This window comes from Artemia franciscana, chromosome 11, assembly GCF_032884065.1.
Source record: "Artemia franciscana chromosome 11, ASM3288406v1, whole genome shotgun sequence".
Classification (NCBI taxonomy): Eukaryota; Metazoa; Arthropoda; class Branchiopoda; order Anostraca; family Artemiidae; genus Artemia; species Artemia franciscana.
Genome location: NC_088873.1, coordinates 13,191,415 through 13,207,645, shown reverse-complemented (window position 1 = coordinate 13,207,645; position 16,231 = coordinate 13,191,415). Strand labels below are relative to the sequence as shown.

The window sequence follows — 16,231 nt, the reverse complement described above, 5'->3', positions numbered from 1 at the left end:
TAAAATATTCAAGTTAAGTTGACAAAATATGGGGCTTGAAATTACAAAATATGACTTCTTGGCCGGCAGAGATAAAAGGATCAACTTTGTTTTTCTTTTCAAGGGGCAAGAGAAGCATCGAGCACAGTTTTACGATTGTAATGGATAACTAAAAGTATTAATTTTCTTTTGTATCCAATTAGATTTTGTTTTATTGAGTGCAAATGTCATTTAACAGTTGTTGTAGTCCTTAAAAATCGTATATGGGGAAGGAGCAGCCCCCCTCATATGAAATAATTTCTCTTCGCTTTAAGGTTTAATATTGCTCCTTAATTTCAGTTGAAAAAACTTATTTTCTAATTTAATTTCTTACCGCTTTTTCAAAGAAAGGAAATCCCCCTTTCCTCCCCCTGAGTAAAATTTCCGCTGAAAAACTGCCCTCTGGACGAAAATTTCTCCCCTTGGGAAATCCCCACCCCTGCAAAAAGCTGCCCGTAGCCCCCCCCAAAAAAAGGTCAGTATATTTCCCATAACAATAGTCCAGGACTTTTAGCTCAAAAAAGGGTCGAACCCGGACAAAATTGCAATATAAACGAAAATGGTACCAAAATGATCAGAAAAAAATTCTGTACAACATACTAAAAGTCCCCATAAATCCGAGTGGGGCGAGTACCCGAAAAACAGGGGAAAAGGGGGAAATGCGGGGGAAAAATGGGAAAAATGCCGAACATGACCAGAAAATAGTTTAAAGTGAGTTTTCTAGGGTTTTCACATACGCTGATTACGAAATTGACATCTAAAATTCAGTATAGAAAAAGAGTACTACGGAAAACGGGGGAACAGGGGAAAGAGGGGAGAAAAGAGAAGAATACAGGGTAGGGGTAGAAAGCGGTTTGGAAGATATTTTCTGGGGTATTCCTGTCTGGTGATTATGAAATTGAGATATAAAATGATATACAAAAATCGATTAACATAAAACGGGGAAATGGGGGGGAGGGAGGGGAAAAAGGAAAATATACAGGGTAGGGGTAGAAAGCATGTGGAAATGTGTTTTCTAGGGTTTTTCTATCTGCTGATTATAAAATTGACATCTAAAACGAAGTTCGAGAACAAATACTGGAAATCTATTGAGGTTCGGCTACCCCATAGGTTCGGAAAAGGCAAAAAAAAAATTCGAGAAAGAAATACGGAAAAATACTGAAATTACATTATTCCGTATTCCTCGCCGTTATCGACAAGCGCGTGGGTTCGTCAACATAATCCTGTTCTAATTCGACATCCAGTAAGAGAAGCAAGGTAGACTAGTCACCGCGGAGTTCCAGTGCCGACGACAAAACCTATCCTGACGGAATGACATCTAGCGGATCCAATAGTCCCCAGTCTGCGTGGATGCTTACACATGTGACATGGTAGCAGGATAAATCAAGGTACGACGAGATTTTTTTTTAAGTCAAGCATAATTTTGCGTATCGGCAACTCTTCTTTCAGTACTAAGCCAAGTTTAATTCATTATTTTCCCTGGGTGCCCGAATTAATGGTTATTAGTTGCGTCTTCGATGGATACAGTGCTGGTCCAACCACGAAAGATGCTACGCACAACCGACGGTGTAAGGGAAGCCAGCATCAAGTGATCGATTTCAGTTTAGGGATGAAGCTCCAGAAAAAGAAGGAAGAGTTTTTGAGCAACTCTCAGAACAAACAGCGAATTATAAGCTACATCGGGGAAAAACTCAGAGCCAAAGGATTTGAAGTCGTCCATGCGAAGGACGATGCTGACTATCTAATCGTGAAGACTGCCGTAACGAAAGCAGAAAACTCTGAAACAATAGTTCTTGGCAACGACACTGACCTTCTGATTCTACTCTTGTATCATCTCCCGCCTAATGCAAAAACACTTTACTTCGAATCGTCAACGAACGCAAAAGAAGCGATAACACGATTCTGGTGCCTCAACGAAGTGCAAAAAAAAATGGTAGAAGTATCCAGGTTGCTTCTGGTAGGGCACGCACTCTTGGGATGTGACACGACCTCACGAGTTTTCGGACTTGGAAAGCAAGCTGTGCTACCTCTTTTGAAGAAGAGCGAAGTGTTCAGAAAAAAATGCAAAGTGTTTCTGGATGAATCATCGTCCAAAGATGAAATTGTGAAAGCGGGTGAATATCTTCTTCTCAGCTTGTATAAAGCACGACCAAACGAAGATCTCACTAAGCTGCGACATCGAATTTTCTTGGAAAAAGTTTCTTCGTCTAATACTACGGCGTTTGTTAAGCCTGAAAGGCTTCCGCCAACCGAAGCTGCAGCTTCATTCCACTCCCAGCGAGTGCGCCTCCAGGTATCCCGTTGGAAAGGGGAACCAGCTGACCTCGACCCGGCTGACTGGGGTTGGGTCCTCAGAGACCATAAATACTCACCTGTGATGACCCATTTGTTGCCCGCACCTCAGACTCTTTTGAGTGTCGTGAGATGCAACTGTAAGACAGGCTGCGAGAACTCGCGATGCAGCTGCAAGAAAAATGGATTATCGTGTACGTTCGCGTGCGGAGAATGTCAGGGTATCAACTGTTTGAACAGGGACAACGAGATTGTCGAAGACGAGGAGCTCGACTAGTGATATCAATGCTGTGTTTTTCAAGTCAACTATACTGCCTTCGAAAGTGCAAATTTTACATATAATAGCCATTTTATATATTACTGCCAAGCGGTTGTTTTCTTTATGTTTAGTAATTCAAATGGTTGTAAGAAATGTCTGTGATTCAATAAAGTACAAGTTTGATACATAAGCGAGTTATTTTGTCCATAGGCCTACTTATTAGCCATTAGCAGCTGGCTCAGGAGTCAGGCCTCCCTTCCCCTTTTCCGTTGTTTCCTCCAGTTTTGTTCGGTTTTCATGGTTCTCGTTTTCTTTCCTTCATTTTGGGGGTCAGTTTCGTGATCAGCAGATAGAAAAACCCCAGAAAACACATTTCCACATGCTTTCTACCCCTACCCTGTATATTTCCCTTTTCCCCCCCCCCCATTTCCCCGTTTTATGTTAATCGATTTTTTTATATCATTTTATTTCTCAATTTCGTAGTCACCAGATAGGAATACCTCAGAAAATATCTTTCAAACCGCATTCTACCCCTACCCTGTATTCTTCTCTTTTCTCCCCTCTTTCCCCTGTTCCCCCGTTTTCCGTAGTACTCTTTTTCTATACTGAATTTTAGATGTCAATTTCGTAATCAGCGTATGTGAAAACCCCAGAAAAGTCACTTTAAACTATTTTCTGGGCATGTTCGGCATTTTTCCCATTTTCCCCCGCATTTCCCCCTTTTCCCCTGTTTTTCGGGTACTCGCCCCACTCGGATTTATGGGGACTTTTAGTATGTTGTACAGAATTTTTTTCTGATCATTTTGGTACCATTTTCGTTTATATTGCAATTTTGTCCGGGTCAAACCCTAAAAGTCCTGGACTACAAATAATTTTTGTGAACAATAGGGAAAATACAAAGCTTACAGCCCTATTTTCAGGGACTATGGGGATAAGTTGTCTTTGGGAGAAAAAGGCGTGGGAGAGGGACTAAATACCTTCCAATCTTTTTGGTCACTTGAAAAGGATACTAGAACTTTGATTTCTGTTTGAATGAGCCCTTTCCTGACTTTCTGGACCATTGGTTTGATACGATCACCTCTGGGAAAAAAATAAAAAATAAACATGCATCTGTGATCTCTCTTTTGGCAAAAAAATGCAAAATTCCATGTTTTTGTACCAGATCCTCAAAATTGCATATCTTCATTGTCTGAAAAACCGCTTGGGGTTTGAAGTTAAAACTTTAAGGTACTGCTAAGGAAAGGAAGGTGAATGGGCCAAGGGTACTCCAATTTTGTTTTGGGGGAGCGTAAAAGGTGAAAAGAGCTATATCTTGCTGGATAGTCTATTTAGATCAAATGATGCTACATGCATCCAGGCTATCAAAATACTTTATCTGTAAATTTTTGAAAAAGCTCGGGACATCGAGTTGAAACTTTGAAAGAGAACAAGGGCTCGAGAATACATGGTAATATTAATCAACTGTCATTGTGTGCATCTAGGTTATCAAAATACCGTTTTGCTATATCTTGGGAAAAGCTTCAGGTTTGGAGTTGAAATTTTTAGGTTACACTTGTGAAGAAAAGAGTAGGGGCTGGGAGATATCCAATTTTTTGGTGTTAGGAGGCAGCTAAAAATATTATGTATCCGAATCGCCTAAATATTTTTTTGCTCTTTAATCCCCAATAAGAATTGTAACTTATCCAAATTTAAGTAGTGATATACTTATGCAAAAAAAAAACTTTACAGATATACCTAACTTTAACCATGAATAAAACCATGTTATTTAAAATGGAAAAATAAATAATTTGAAAGAAAGCTTCCATAAAAAAGATTTTCAAAGAAAATACTGAGTCATACTAAAACCTAAGACGAGCATAAATAAAGTCCTAATTTAAACTTAAAACGAACAAAGATTACTATCAATGAATAAATAAGACTCAAAACGAACAGAAATAAAAACAATAATCACATCAAACATAAAGATAATATACTCCTATAGATGTTAGATAGCCATACACAAAACAAGTGAAAAAAAATATATATACAGCAACAAACATAGACTGAAAAGACATTAAACAAATTATTTAAGAAAACATCACGATACCTCATACCTACCCGGATGAACTTTCCAATAATGTTTATAGTTAAGTAACACCTACTTCTCAAAATTTCCGAAATCTAATCTCTCCCCCCAACCTCTTTAACAAATATTTCCAAGCGCGATTCCCTCAACTCCCTACAATCCCCTAAAAAATGTTGCAAAGACTCATCCATCTCTCCACACATAGGGCAACTGTAAGGACCATCCCTCAATCTATTTCTCCCTAAATATTTCCTACATTCTCCAAGAGGCATAAAAAATATGTGCCTCTTGCATAAAAAATATATTATTTTATAATGTAAAAATATATTATAGAGTACAAATTAGGATTAATTAGTTAATTCTGAGTGGGTCTGAAATATACTCCCCTGCTAGAAAAAGAAGCGCACGCTGAAGTTTAAGAAACGTCCTGAATGCAAGTTTCACGAATGGTTCTAAATTACTCACCAAATAAGGCATATCTTGAATGCCGAGCTTGGTAAGACAACTGCAACTAATATCTAACCCAACACCACGTCACCTCAAGTCAACAGAGCTGTGCATACCCGCTTCATAAGAATTCCTCTGTTCCCTCCCATAAACTTTCTACTTATTTTAAGCTTTCTTGTGACCTTTTCCTGCTCCATTCGAGGACGTTTTTTGTTTGGCCAGAGCTAGATTGCTAAAACATGTAATTTTGGTAATTTGGTAAAACATGTAATTTGGTAATTTTGGTAATCCTATCATTTTTGTCCGTGAAGCCTGGACCTTACCACAAACTTCCAAATTATGTAAAACTTCTCATCAGAAAGAATTTTTTATGGCTTGTTGCGTTAACCCTCACTATTTTATTCATTGTCTTTTCAGTTTCGGGTTACGTGCGAGTTTGGCATAAAACTTGAAATGTTTCAGAATCATATTAAGATTATTTTGAAATTATTTAATCATTCTAGTTACAAAGTTACCAACTTCAATATGACATATCAAAAGATCTTAATTGATATGACATTTTGGAGATTGAGAGGGCGTTGAATTTTCGTTCTGGGGTTGAAAAGGCCTATGAGCTGTCAAGCCTGCATTTATCCAACCTTACGACTCCTTCGCTAGGCGTTGCTCCGTTTCTGCAAGACTGTGGCTCCATTTTCCTCAGACATTATAGAAATTCTCGTTGGGAACCGGGACTAATCCATCGAATTTGGGTTGAGTGCAAAAACCTGAACTGGAAAATTGGGTGCGAGGACTTCACCCTTGAACGATTTATTTGATTTTTTTGTGCACACGTGCATATTACGAAGTGAAATTTAAGAATCGTGAAATCTACAGAAATCCCAACCAAGGAAAATAAACTAGCAAGTAATTATTTTAGTTTTAGTTGTTTAAATATTTATTACCTCTTTTTTTGAACAAAGAGGGAAAATTTTTAAAAACCAGCATTTGATTATCTCCTTAATGAGCTCCTCAGTACTACAGAAAATAAAAATCAAACCAATATGAATGAACATATGTGAAAAAATGAAGTGACTAGATTTAATTTAGGTGCGGGTCTGCATTCATGCTCACCACATAATTTCCCTTTGAGAAAAAATTGGTAAAACTATGGAATTGAAATATCAATGCAAAGGGCCAAATTTCCTAATAAAATGTCATCAGGTTAGGGCATTATTCAAATAAAACTTATTTTTACCCTGAAGTATAGTCGTAAATTCCCTTTTATTTTACTGCTTTTTTTAAATTTACCTCAGGTAAGAATTTTTTTTTCTAAATACCATGGGGATGTATTTCTAGGTCGAACCCTTTATCTTTTACCATTTTCAATGGGACCAATAGGATCACCAATCAGTCACGTCGGAATTCAGGCATCTGACTCAGTTTACGTTGCAGCATCAATGAGAATCATGACTAGAATGGGGAAAAATGTATACAAAGTTCTAGGTGATAAGGATTTTGTCAAATGTATACACAGGTAATGTATTTTCACCATTTTTAAAGATGGATAAAGGTCCCAAATCCAGTAGACCAGGTCAAAATTCTCATTTCTTCTGATTTTACTCGAAATTCAAATTCAGAATTCAAGGTCAGTGATTATGAGGTTGAGACTAATGATGCAATATGATCTATTAACAACACAGGGTTTGCGTAGTTTTCACGGTTTTGTGAAAACTTTGTAACAAACATCTTCATTTTTCCACACTATTTTTAGTATCATTGATTATAAGAAGAGGTTATTTATTAAAGCAGTGTAGTATCTATCATTTCGCTACACATTAACAGCAAACTTTAGTTGGACCCTCACTCTCCCCCTTGAAATAACTTGGTCCATTTAATAATAAAATCAGTTAGCAATTTATCTGTCAAGGATCCACAAAACTTTGCTCTTCTAGCCCTGTCTTATGTGGCTCTGTCTTCCCTCTTGTCCTTTCAAGCATATGCCCTTTACTCTGTTCAATACAAGTCTTGCACTGCAACTGTGATTCAAGGGTCATAGTTGCTGCAACACTTCGCAGAGCTTTGAAATCAGAAGTCTATAGTAATAAAGTTGTACGCAGAAACCTATAACTGTATTCTCTAGCTTTATTTTTGACGGTTTACAAGAAATTCATAATTTGTAACATTGGCAAAATATGCCCCTTTTTTTCAAAACAGAGGCTATTTCCCTATCTCAATCCAACCAGAAAAACGTTTTCCAGGCTCAAAGAGACTTGGAGGTTACCTATTGTATTTACAAAATATACTACTACTATGTAGTCCTATTACTGTATTATACCACCTATTACTATATATAATTTATGTTCTCTGACCTCTGTTCGCCTTTAAAATTAAGGTTACCTTGTATTTTATTATATTTTGTGTACCACCCACTATTTTTTCCGAAAATTTCATTTGCGTATTTTTTCACACCTTTCTACCCTAGGGTCGGCATAATTCCTTGTGGACTCTGTCTCCCCCCCCCCTACACTTAATCGAACGGTCCGCATGTTCCGGGGTTGGAATATCAATTCATAGCAATTGATAATTTCATTTTTTTTTTGCCGTTTTGGCTCACATTTATACAAATTTGTTAACCAAAAGAATGATAATCAAATTCTAAATTTGTTTCTTTTCCAATTTGAGAGTTTCATTTTCTCTCTCGAACATTTCCTGAAAGTTTCAGCACGATAATTTCTGCTGTTCGTGAGATATTAAAGATTGGACAGTATTTTTTTTATTCCTTTTGATCCTGGGTGAGTGGAAGTATTCAAGCCAGATAACTCCGTTTGATCTCGTGCTCTCAGATTTTCTGAAAAGATATAAAGTTCAGGCTCGAAATTTTGCACCACAAAAAAACAGTTTATTTAAAAAAATATTGTGCCAAAACTTTTTTTTACTAGTTTAAACTCTCACCCAGCAGAGCTAATCAGACGGACTTAGATTTTTCATTCGTATTAATGGCTTAAATTTCCACAAAGGGTCAAATCAGACTTTAAAAAGGCCGGGTTATTGTGGCATACACTTAAGGAATGTTGTTACTGCACTCCATAAAACGTACCTTCTTTGCACCTAATTTTTTTAGCGTTGGCGTGCCTCTGCCTGCACAAAAACCAATAATCAACAACTGGCCCTGTGATCCTGAAAAGACTATGGTTGCTCATAAGACCAAGACCAATGAGATATGGTCATATGGCAGTGGCTACGGAGGAAATTCTCTTCTTGGGAAAAAATGTTTCTCACTTCGTATTGGCTCTGCTATTGCCAGAAGAGAAGGATGGCTTGCTGAGCACATGCTTGTGAGTATATAGATTTAATGAACTATAAACTGCTTTAATAATTCAAAGACAAAATTATCTATATGGAGTTTTGTAATCAAAGAAAGTTTTTTTGGTAGTTCACAATTTGTATAGCACCTTTCATTAGTAGATATAGGGTTCTATGGATATGAGAGTAAGGGATTCTTAAACAGATTTGGTTCATTATGGAGCTGCAATAGTATATGGAGCTTTCATGAATTTGTACGGGGAGAATGTATGGTTTTCCTATAGACTGGGAAAACGCGGACATCTTTATGTCAATTTGTCGAGCTGCTTAGTGTATTCACCATGCATTGATTAGTCTTAAGTCGAATGGTTTGCAAAGTAAGATAAATACTTAAACTTTAGTGTTGATAAATTATAGCAGGATATTTTAATGTTTTTGTCTGTTTAAGATCCCAGGATGGGCGGAGGTCGACACGGTAGCTTCGAGCTCGTAACCCTAAAAATTTCTAGATTTCCAATAATTTTCAATGTATTGGATAAAACTAGCTTACTTTTTACCTTTTGACCTACTGTTTTTTACCTATTTTTTAGCCTGTTTTCCTGCTCAAGAAAGGTCTTTCTCTGAACTCTTGGCTGTTTGAGACAATACATGAACATTGTTGGTTAAACTCGTAAAATTTGTTCGATACGTTTGTGATACCTCTTATGCTTGCTTAGAATTATCTATTTCAGGGTTTATAAATTGGGGTTTCTCCCGACCCTTTGATCACGTAGAGGAGCCATAAAACCTACACAGGAAAGAGGAAACTAGGTGAACTATGAAGAATCGATATGAAGGCCATCGAAAACTTCGCTTCCCGTTACCAAAAGTGTGTATGTCCTATATATGATGAAAGCGTATCCGTCCTATATCTACTACCACTCATGGTGATGGTGCGCTATTAAATTACAACTCACTTACCTACATTCCCTATAGTGTTTGGCATCCAGCTTGAATAATTAGCTTAAAATGACATCTGAGTTAACTGTTTTTATCGCACTTGGTATTAACCAAGTAACATATAGCAATCGCAAATTCTGTCGGTCTGTCTTTCGGTCCCGGTTTTGCTACTTTAGGCACTTCCAGGTAGGCTAGGACGGTGAAATTTGGCAGGAGTATCAGGGATCGGACCAGATTAAATTAGAAATAGTCGTTTTCCCGATTTGACCATCTGGGAGGAGTGGGGGGCCGGTTAATGCGGAAAAAATTAAGTATTTTTAACTTACAAACAGTTGATTAGATCTTAATGAAATTTGATGTTTGGAAGGATATCGTGTCTCAAAGCTCTTATGTTTAATCCCGACCAGATATGGTGACATTGGGGGGAGGAGTATGGAGGGGGAAACCTAAAATCTTGGAAAACACTTAGAGTGGAGGGATCGGGATGAAACTTGACAGGAAAAATAAGCACAAGTCCTAGATACATGATTGACATAACCGGAATGGATCTGCTCTCTTTGGGGTAGTTGGGGGGAAGAGTTATTTCTGAAAAATTAGAAAAAATGAGTCTTATTTCATGTCTCTGGTGACATTTGGGGGAGTTTGGGGTGGGGAACCTAAAATCATGGAAAACGCTTAGAGTGGAGGGATCGGGATGAAACTTGGTGGGAAAAATAAACAGAAGTCTTAGATACGTGATTGACATAATTGGAACGGATCCGCTCTATTTGGGGGATGGGGGGGTTAATTCTGAAAAATTAAGAAAATGACGTATTTTTAACTTACGAAGAAGTGATCGGATCTTCATGAAACTTCTTATTTAGAAGGACCTCGTAACTCAGATCTCTTATTTTAAATCTCAACTGGATCCAGCGTCATTGGGGAGGGGGGGGGGACCGGAAATCTTATAAAATATTTAAAGCGGAGGGATCAGGATGAAACTGGATGGGAAGAATAAAAACAAGTCTAAGATACGTGACTGACATTACTGGACCAGATCCGCTCTCTTTGGTGGAATGGGGGGGGGGTAATTCGGAAAAATGAGGCATTTTTAACTTACGAACGGGTGATCAGATCTTAATGAAATTTGATATTTAGAAGGATCTTGTGCTTTAAAGCTCGTATTTTAAATTCCGACCAGATCCTGTGGCATTGAGGGGAGTTGGAGGGGGAAACCGGAATTCTTGGAAAACGTGAAAATTGGGATATTTTTACCTTACGAATAGGTGATCGGATCTTAATGAAACTTTATATATAGAAGGATCTTATGGTTCAGGTGCTCCATTTTCGACTCGAATTGGATCTGGGGACATAGGGGGTTGGAGGAGGGAAACAGAAATCTTGGAAAACGCTTAGAGTGGAGAGATCGGGATGAAACTTGATGGGAAGAATAAACACAAGTTATAGATACGAAATTGACATAATTGGAACAGATCCGTTCTGCTTGGGGGAGCTGGGGGTTGTTAATTTGGAAAAATTAGAAAAATTGAGGTATTTTTAACTTAAGAACGGGTTACCGAATCTTAATGAAATTTGATGTTTAGAAGGAACTCATATCTCAGAGCTCTTTTTTCAAATCCCGACCAGATCTGATGACATTGGGGAGAGTTGGAGAGGGAAACCGGAAATATTGGAAAACGCTTATAAATGTCTTAGATACGTGATTGACATAACCGGACTGGATCCGTTCTCTTTCGTGGAGTTAGGGGTTGGGGTTCAGTGCTTTGGTGAGTTTGGTGCTTCTGGACGTGGTAAGACGATGAAAATTGGTAGGCATGTCAGGGAGCTGCACAAATTGACTTGATAAAGTCGTTTTCCCCGATTCAACCATCTGAGGGGCTGAAGGGAGGGCAAAAATTAGAAAAATTGAGGTATTTTTAACTTACGAATTGGGTGATCGGATCTTAATGAGTTTTGATATTTAGAAGGACCTCGTGACTCAGAGCTCTTATTTTAAATCCCGACCGGCATTAACCCTCTGATTTTCCTTTTAAGGCAATCTGTTGATTCTTAGAATTTTGCAAGAGCTCATACCATATGAGCTCTTGGCTCTTCCGACCACGTCACAAGTGCCATATGAGCTCTTAGCTCTTGTTTTCATATGAATGAATGGTATACAAATAGCAGAAAATAACAGAAAAGAATATTTTAAATCCCGACCGACATTAAGCCTCTGATTTTCCTTTTAAGGCAATCTAATGATTCTTAGAATTTTGCTAGAGCTCATACCATATGAGCTCTTGGCTCTTGGTTCTTCCGACCACGTCACAAGTGCCATATGAGCTCTTAGCTCCTGTTTTCATATGAATGAATGGTATACAAATAACAGAAAAGCAAGTTCAATGGAAAATAAAAAGAAGATTTTTGGTGTGTGTGGGGGGGGGGAGATAATCCCAAATCTGGCATTTCAATTTTTAAAATACTAAATAGTACCTTTATAGAACCAAACGGCTTATTTTGTTTAGTATTTACTGTCATTTTCACTTGATTTGGGAAAATTGGCTTCAACTTTGCCCCTCTAACAGGATTTTGACGAAATTACTGTTCTGCTGTTAAATTTCAATAGAAATGTTAAGTTGTCCCTGAAATCCCTGTAAATTGCTCCTTTTTTGCGACTGAAAATTTCCTGAAATGGTAAACTGTTCCGCGTAGTTCCTTAGTTTCCATATTAATGCAACAGCTATAGTTGTAATTTATTTTGGGGAAGATCAACTGTACATAATAGACAGTCTGGAGTTACCAACTCCCGAGAATAATCCTCGTTCATAAGCAGTTACTTTACGAGGGATCACTTAATGGAGCTGACAACTCCTGTCCTATAGTAAAAAAAAAGTTTCTGGAATATTTTGCCTACTTACATTGAAGAAAATCTTATAAGCTTTATATCTGCGTACGATCAAATTTCGAAAAAAGGCATCTTTTTTTCAAATAAAGGCAAAGAGTACGTTAAACCCGAAAAGGTGCACGAAAAAGCTATAGGAATTATCATGTATAGGAGCTGGGAATACTCCTTCCTCAGCCTACTGCTCATTAAGACAAAGTGTGATTAATGCTTTGCTGAATGTTTTTAAGCTATTCCATGAGCTTTATTTACTGATTTCCTTTCAAAGATGAAGATTTTATTGTTTAATATAAATTGAAATAGACAAGACTTCTCATTCACGAAGAATAGTGGTAAAATGAAAATTGAACTTTTTATCGTATTGATGTTTGTTAGAGAATTCATTCATGAATCACTGTTATATTGAGCGTCTTGTGTTCATTCTAAACTTCAGCGACGGTGTTTGCTTTCTTTTGGATATTGTTTTTTGTATTTTAGTTGCTGTTTTATTCAGTATTATATTCAGGGTTGTTCCAATTATAGGAAGGTTTGTAGCCCCCTTCGGCCATCTTCCCTTTATAATAAAGATTAAACTTAGCGAAACAAAACTAGAAGAATAACGATTAGGTGTATTTGCTTTCTGCCATGAATTAAGATCTTCTTAGCAAGAGTTGGCCCCTTAACCATCATTACATCCCCTCCCTCCCCTGCTCCTTATGTTTAAGTTGAAATTTTTATCTTCTTTTTTGATTTTATAAAAACTACTGTTGTCTATTTGAAACTACTGTCTCCAAAACAAGTAGGAAGCTGAAATATTTTCTAGGAAGCTGAAATATTTTCAACACATACGTTGAACGCTTAGTCTCCAAAGGGAGGAAGATTATGGGCTAATTTGCATTTCCATATTGATCTAAAAGACCTTTTACAAAAAATGGAAGACTTATGCATAAAAATATGATTTTGAGGTTCAGCTCCTCCCCCCCCCGTAAACAAAAAGACCAACTGTACTTCTTCTAATAGACGAAGCTAAACTTGCAATATTGTGTAACTATTTGTATTACTATGTGCATGATTTTTAATAAATGTTCATTTTGAATGGTATGTATGTGTGTGTGTGTGTAAGACGAATGCAGAACCATGTGCCAGTATGGCTTCTCAAACGAGAAAGCTAGAGAGCCTTGTGATGTTACTAAGCCGATTGGTTATCCTGTAATTTTCGACTTAAAGTATAAATTATTGGAATGTGGCACAAACTGGAGTAAATCGGCATTTTTCGGTGGCACCTTACTTTTATCAAACAGTTCGTGGTAACGAACTGTAGTAAGGAGCGACCCGGCTCAATAGTAACCCAAACTCTAAAAAATTGAATTTTGATATCAATAGCTACATCAAAAGAATCGCATTCTTTGAACCCATCAAAAGTTACGAGCCTGAGAAAATTTACCTTATTTAAGAAAATAGGGGGAAACCCCCCCCTAAAAGTCGTAGAATCTTAACGAAAATAACACCATCAGATTCAGCGTATCAGAGAACCCCACTGTAGAAGTTTCAAGCTCCTATGTACAAAAATGTGGAATTTTGTATTTTTTGCCAGAAGACAAATCACGGGTGCGTGTTAATTTGTTTGTTTTTTTTTTTTTTTTGTTTTTTTTTTCTTTTTCCCAGGGGTCATCGTATCGACCAAGTAGTCCTAGAATGGCGCAAGAGGGCTCATTCTAACGGAAATGAAAAGTTCTAGTGCCCTTTTTAAGTGACCAAAAAAATTGGAGGGCCACTAAAAATTTCAAAATTGTTGAAATTTCGAATTTTTTTATTTTGTTGATAGGAGCTCGATTTTTCATTTTAGACTTTTCAGGCATGTTGAATTGGACGTTGCAGTTTTCATTGTTAAGTTTTAGGATTTTACACCGTTTCTGTTTTTGGTAGTGGCTTCATATTGATTATGCATTTTTATATATTTTCCAGATTGTGGGAATTACAAACCCCCAAGGTGTCAAGAAATATATAGTTGGTGCTTTCCCAAGTCAATGCGGGAAGACAAATTTAGCTATGCTGACCTCGCCTATTCCTGGATATAAGATTGAGTGTGTTGGCGACGATATAGCCTGGATGAGGTTCGATGAAAACGGGGTATTACGAGCTATAAATCCAGAATTTGGTTTTTTTGGTGTTTGTCCAGGTTAGATGAATATATATACCTAACAATGTATAAGTGTACTTTATGTGCAGAATGATAATTTAGCCTACTGGCAAATAATCAGCAACTACTGATGGAGAAATACTGTGCATAATGAATAATTACAGATAATCCACTCGTGCTATATTGTAGCCTATATAATGTTAAGGTGATGTGGTGTAGTTATGGTTATGATTTTTTAAAGGGGATTTTGTATTCTTCCACCAAAATGTAGCTTATCTTTGTAAGGTTGCAAACTACTTAAAACTGTGATAGCTGTGAAGTGTGAAAACTGTGATATACGTAAAACTGTGATGAATTTGGCTCTCGCCAAAAATACCATAAATGTCAGTGCTTATGTCCGTGATGCCATTTTACAACAGTAATGACTAACAGGTGTCGTTATTATAATATACTGGACCTGGTTTGTCTTATAATGCTCACCAGACTTCATATCTGAGGAGGGATGATATTTGTTGAAAGGGCCACAGCCTTGAAAAAAATATGAAAAAAACGAATGATGTGTAAAATATTGAAAATTATAGGAAAAATTACAAAAATTTTAAGTCTTGAAGGATAGGCACTGGTTTCAAGCTATTATGATTACCTGACACAGATCAATTGACTGTAAAAGTAGCATCCCCCAAGGCTATCTATTGATTCCAATCTACCACCTCCTCATAAGAACATCACAAATTATACGTTTCACCTTTATTAAAAATAAACGAAGAATGATTATAATGTAAATTCTAAAATGAGGTTTTGCGTAATTACATCAATCATACTATAAAGCTATTTATGCTTGCATGCAGAGGGTTTTTCAGAAAAAAATTTGAACTAAATATGTCAAAACAATCCATCAGACTAGAAAAATTTTTCCTATATATTGATTGATCTCAGTTATTTTGCTCAGTTCCGATCATATCAGTTCCTTTACAAAACTCAGGCAACACACAAGGTCTAAGTATGTTTGCTATATAATAAATATTGAGAACGATACAGCATTTTCACTACTTGAAGCTCAGGTGAGCACAGGGGACCAATTCATGAAAACGCAGGATGAGAGGGAGGGGTCAAATATGATTTTCAGTCTTTTACCAAGGGGCAACAAATTTAGAATCTAGGCGATTATTTGGCTTTTTCTCGATTTTTTTTATATGAATGTACCAAAAAAAAAAAAATCAAAATATGTAGGGGGGATCTATTACTATCTGTAAAGATAGTAGCATGGTAGATCAGGGGGCTAATGTCAAGGTGTTGGATGATGGTTGGATGCTAAGATGATTTCCAGTTGTTTTTTTTTTTTTTTTTGGCTAAGATACCAAAAAAAAAATTCTGAATCTAGGCAAAGATTTTGTTTTGTTTGTCAATTTTTTTTAATGAGTATGCAAAAAAAAAGGCTTTTTCAAAACCTGGGAAGGGTGATCTATCACTATCTGGAAAGATATTAGCATAGTAGATCAGGGTGCTATTGTCAACACGTATACACCAAATAATTAGGGAACCTCTAGTTTTTAATTTGGTCAACGACGAGCAAATACCCAAGAACTTTATCCGGAGAAAGAGGAAACGAAGAGCCAGAAAAAACGAAGCAATATATTCAGAGTCCACAAGAAAAACTGTAACATACTAAACTAAACTAGTACTACCGCTACTATCAACAATTCGTCGATTCACCGGGGCGGTTTAGGTCAAAACAGTTGCGTACGTTCCCCCTCCATACCAATCTTTTAAAAGTTCCTTTTCTAGCTTTTCGTTTGGTCATAAATGGATAGGAAAAAATGCGATTTTCAACCAGCTATTATTCTTCGTTTTCAAAAATTTACCCTACCGTCGTTCACTAGGGCCTTAGAAGGCGAGATCGAACGATATTTTTCCACAGATGAATATTTG

At 37.0% G+C, this 16,231-nt stretch overlaps 1 protein-coding gene across 1 annotated transcript in view; it reads left to right on the top strand.

Moving 5' to 3' along the window:
• The window catches only part of LOC136032836 (phosphoenolpyruvate carboxykinase [GTP]-like), a 60,994-nt gene that overhangs the window by 8,076 nt on the left and 36,687 nt on the right, over positions 1-16,231 (top strand). The window contains exons 4-6 of the mRNA XM_065713246.1: positions 6,417-6,594; positions 8,182-8,395; positions 14,128-14,341. Coding sequence (XP_065569318.1) covers positions 6,417-6,594; positions 8,182-8,395; positions 14,128-14,341 — 606 coding nt within the window. The remainder of the gene's footprint in view (positions 1-6,416; positions 6,595-8,181; positions 8,396-14,127; positions 14,342-16,231) is intronic.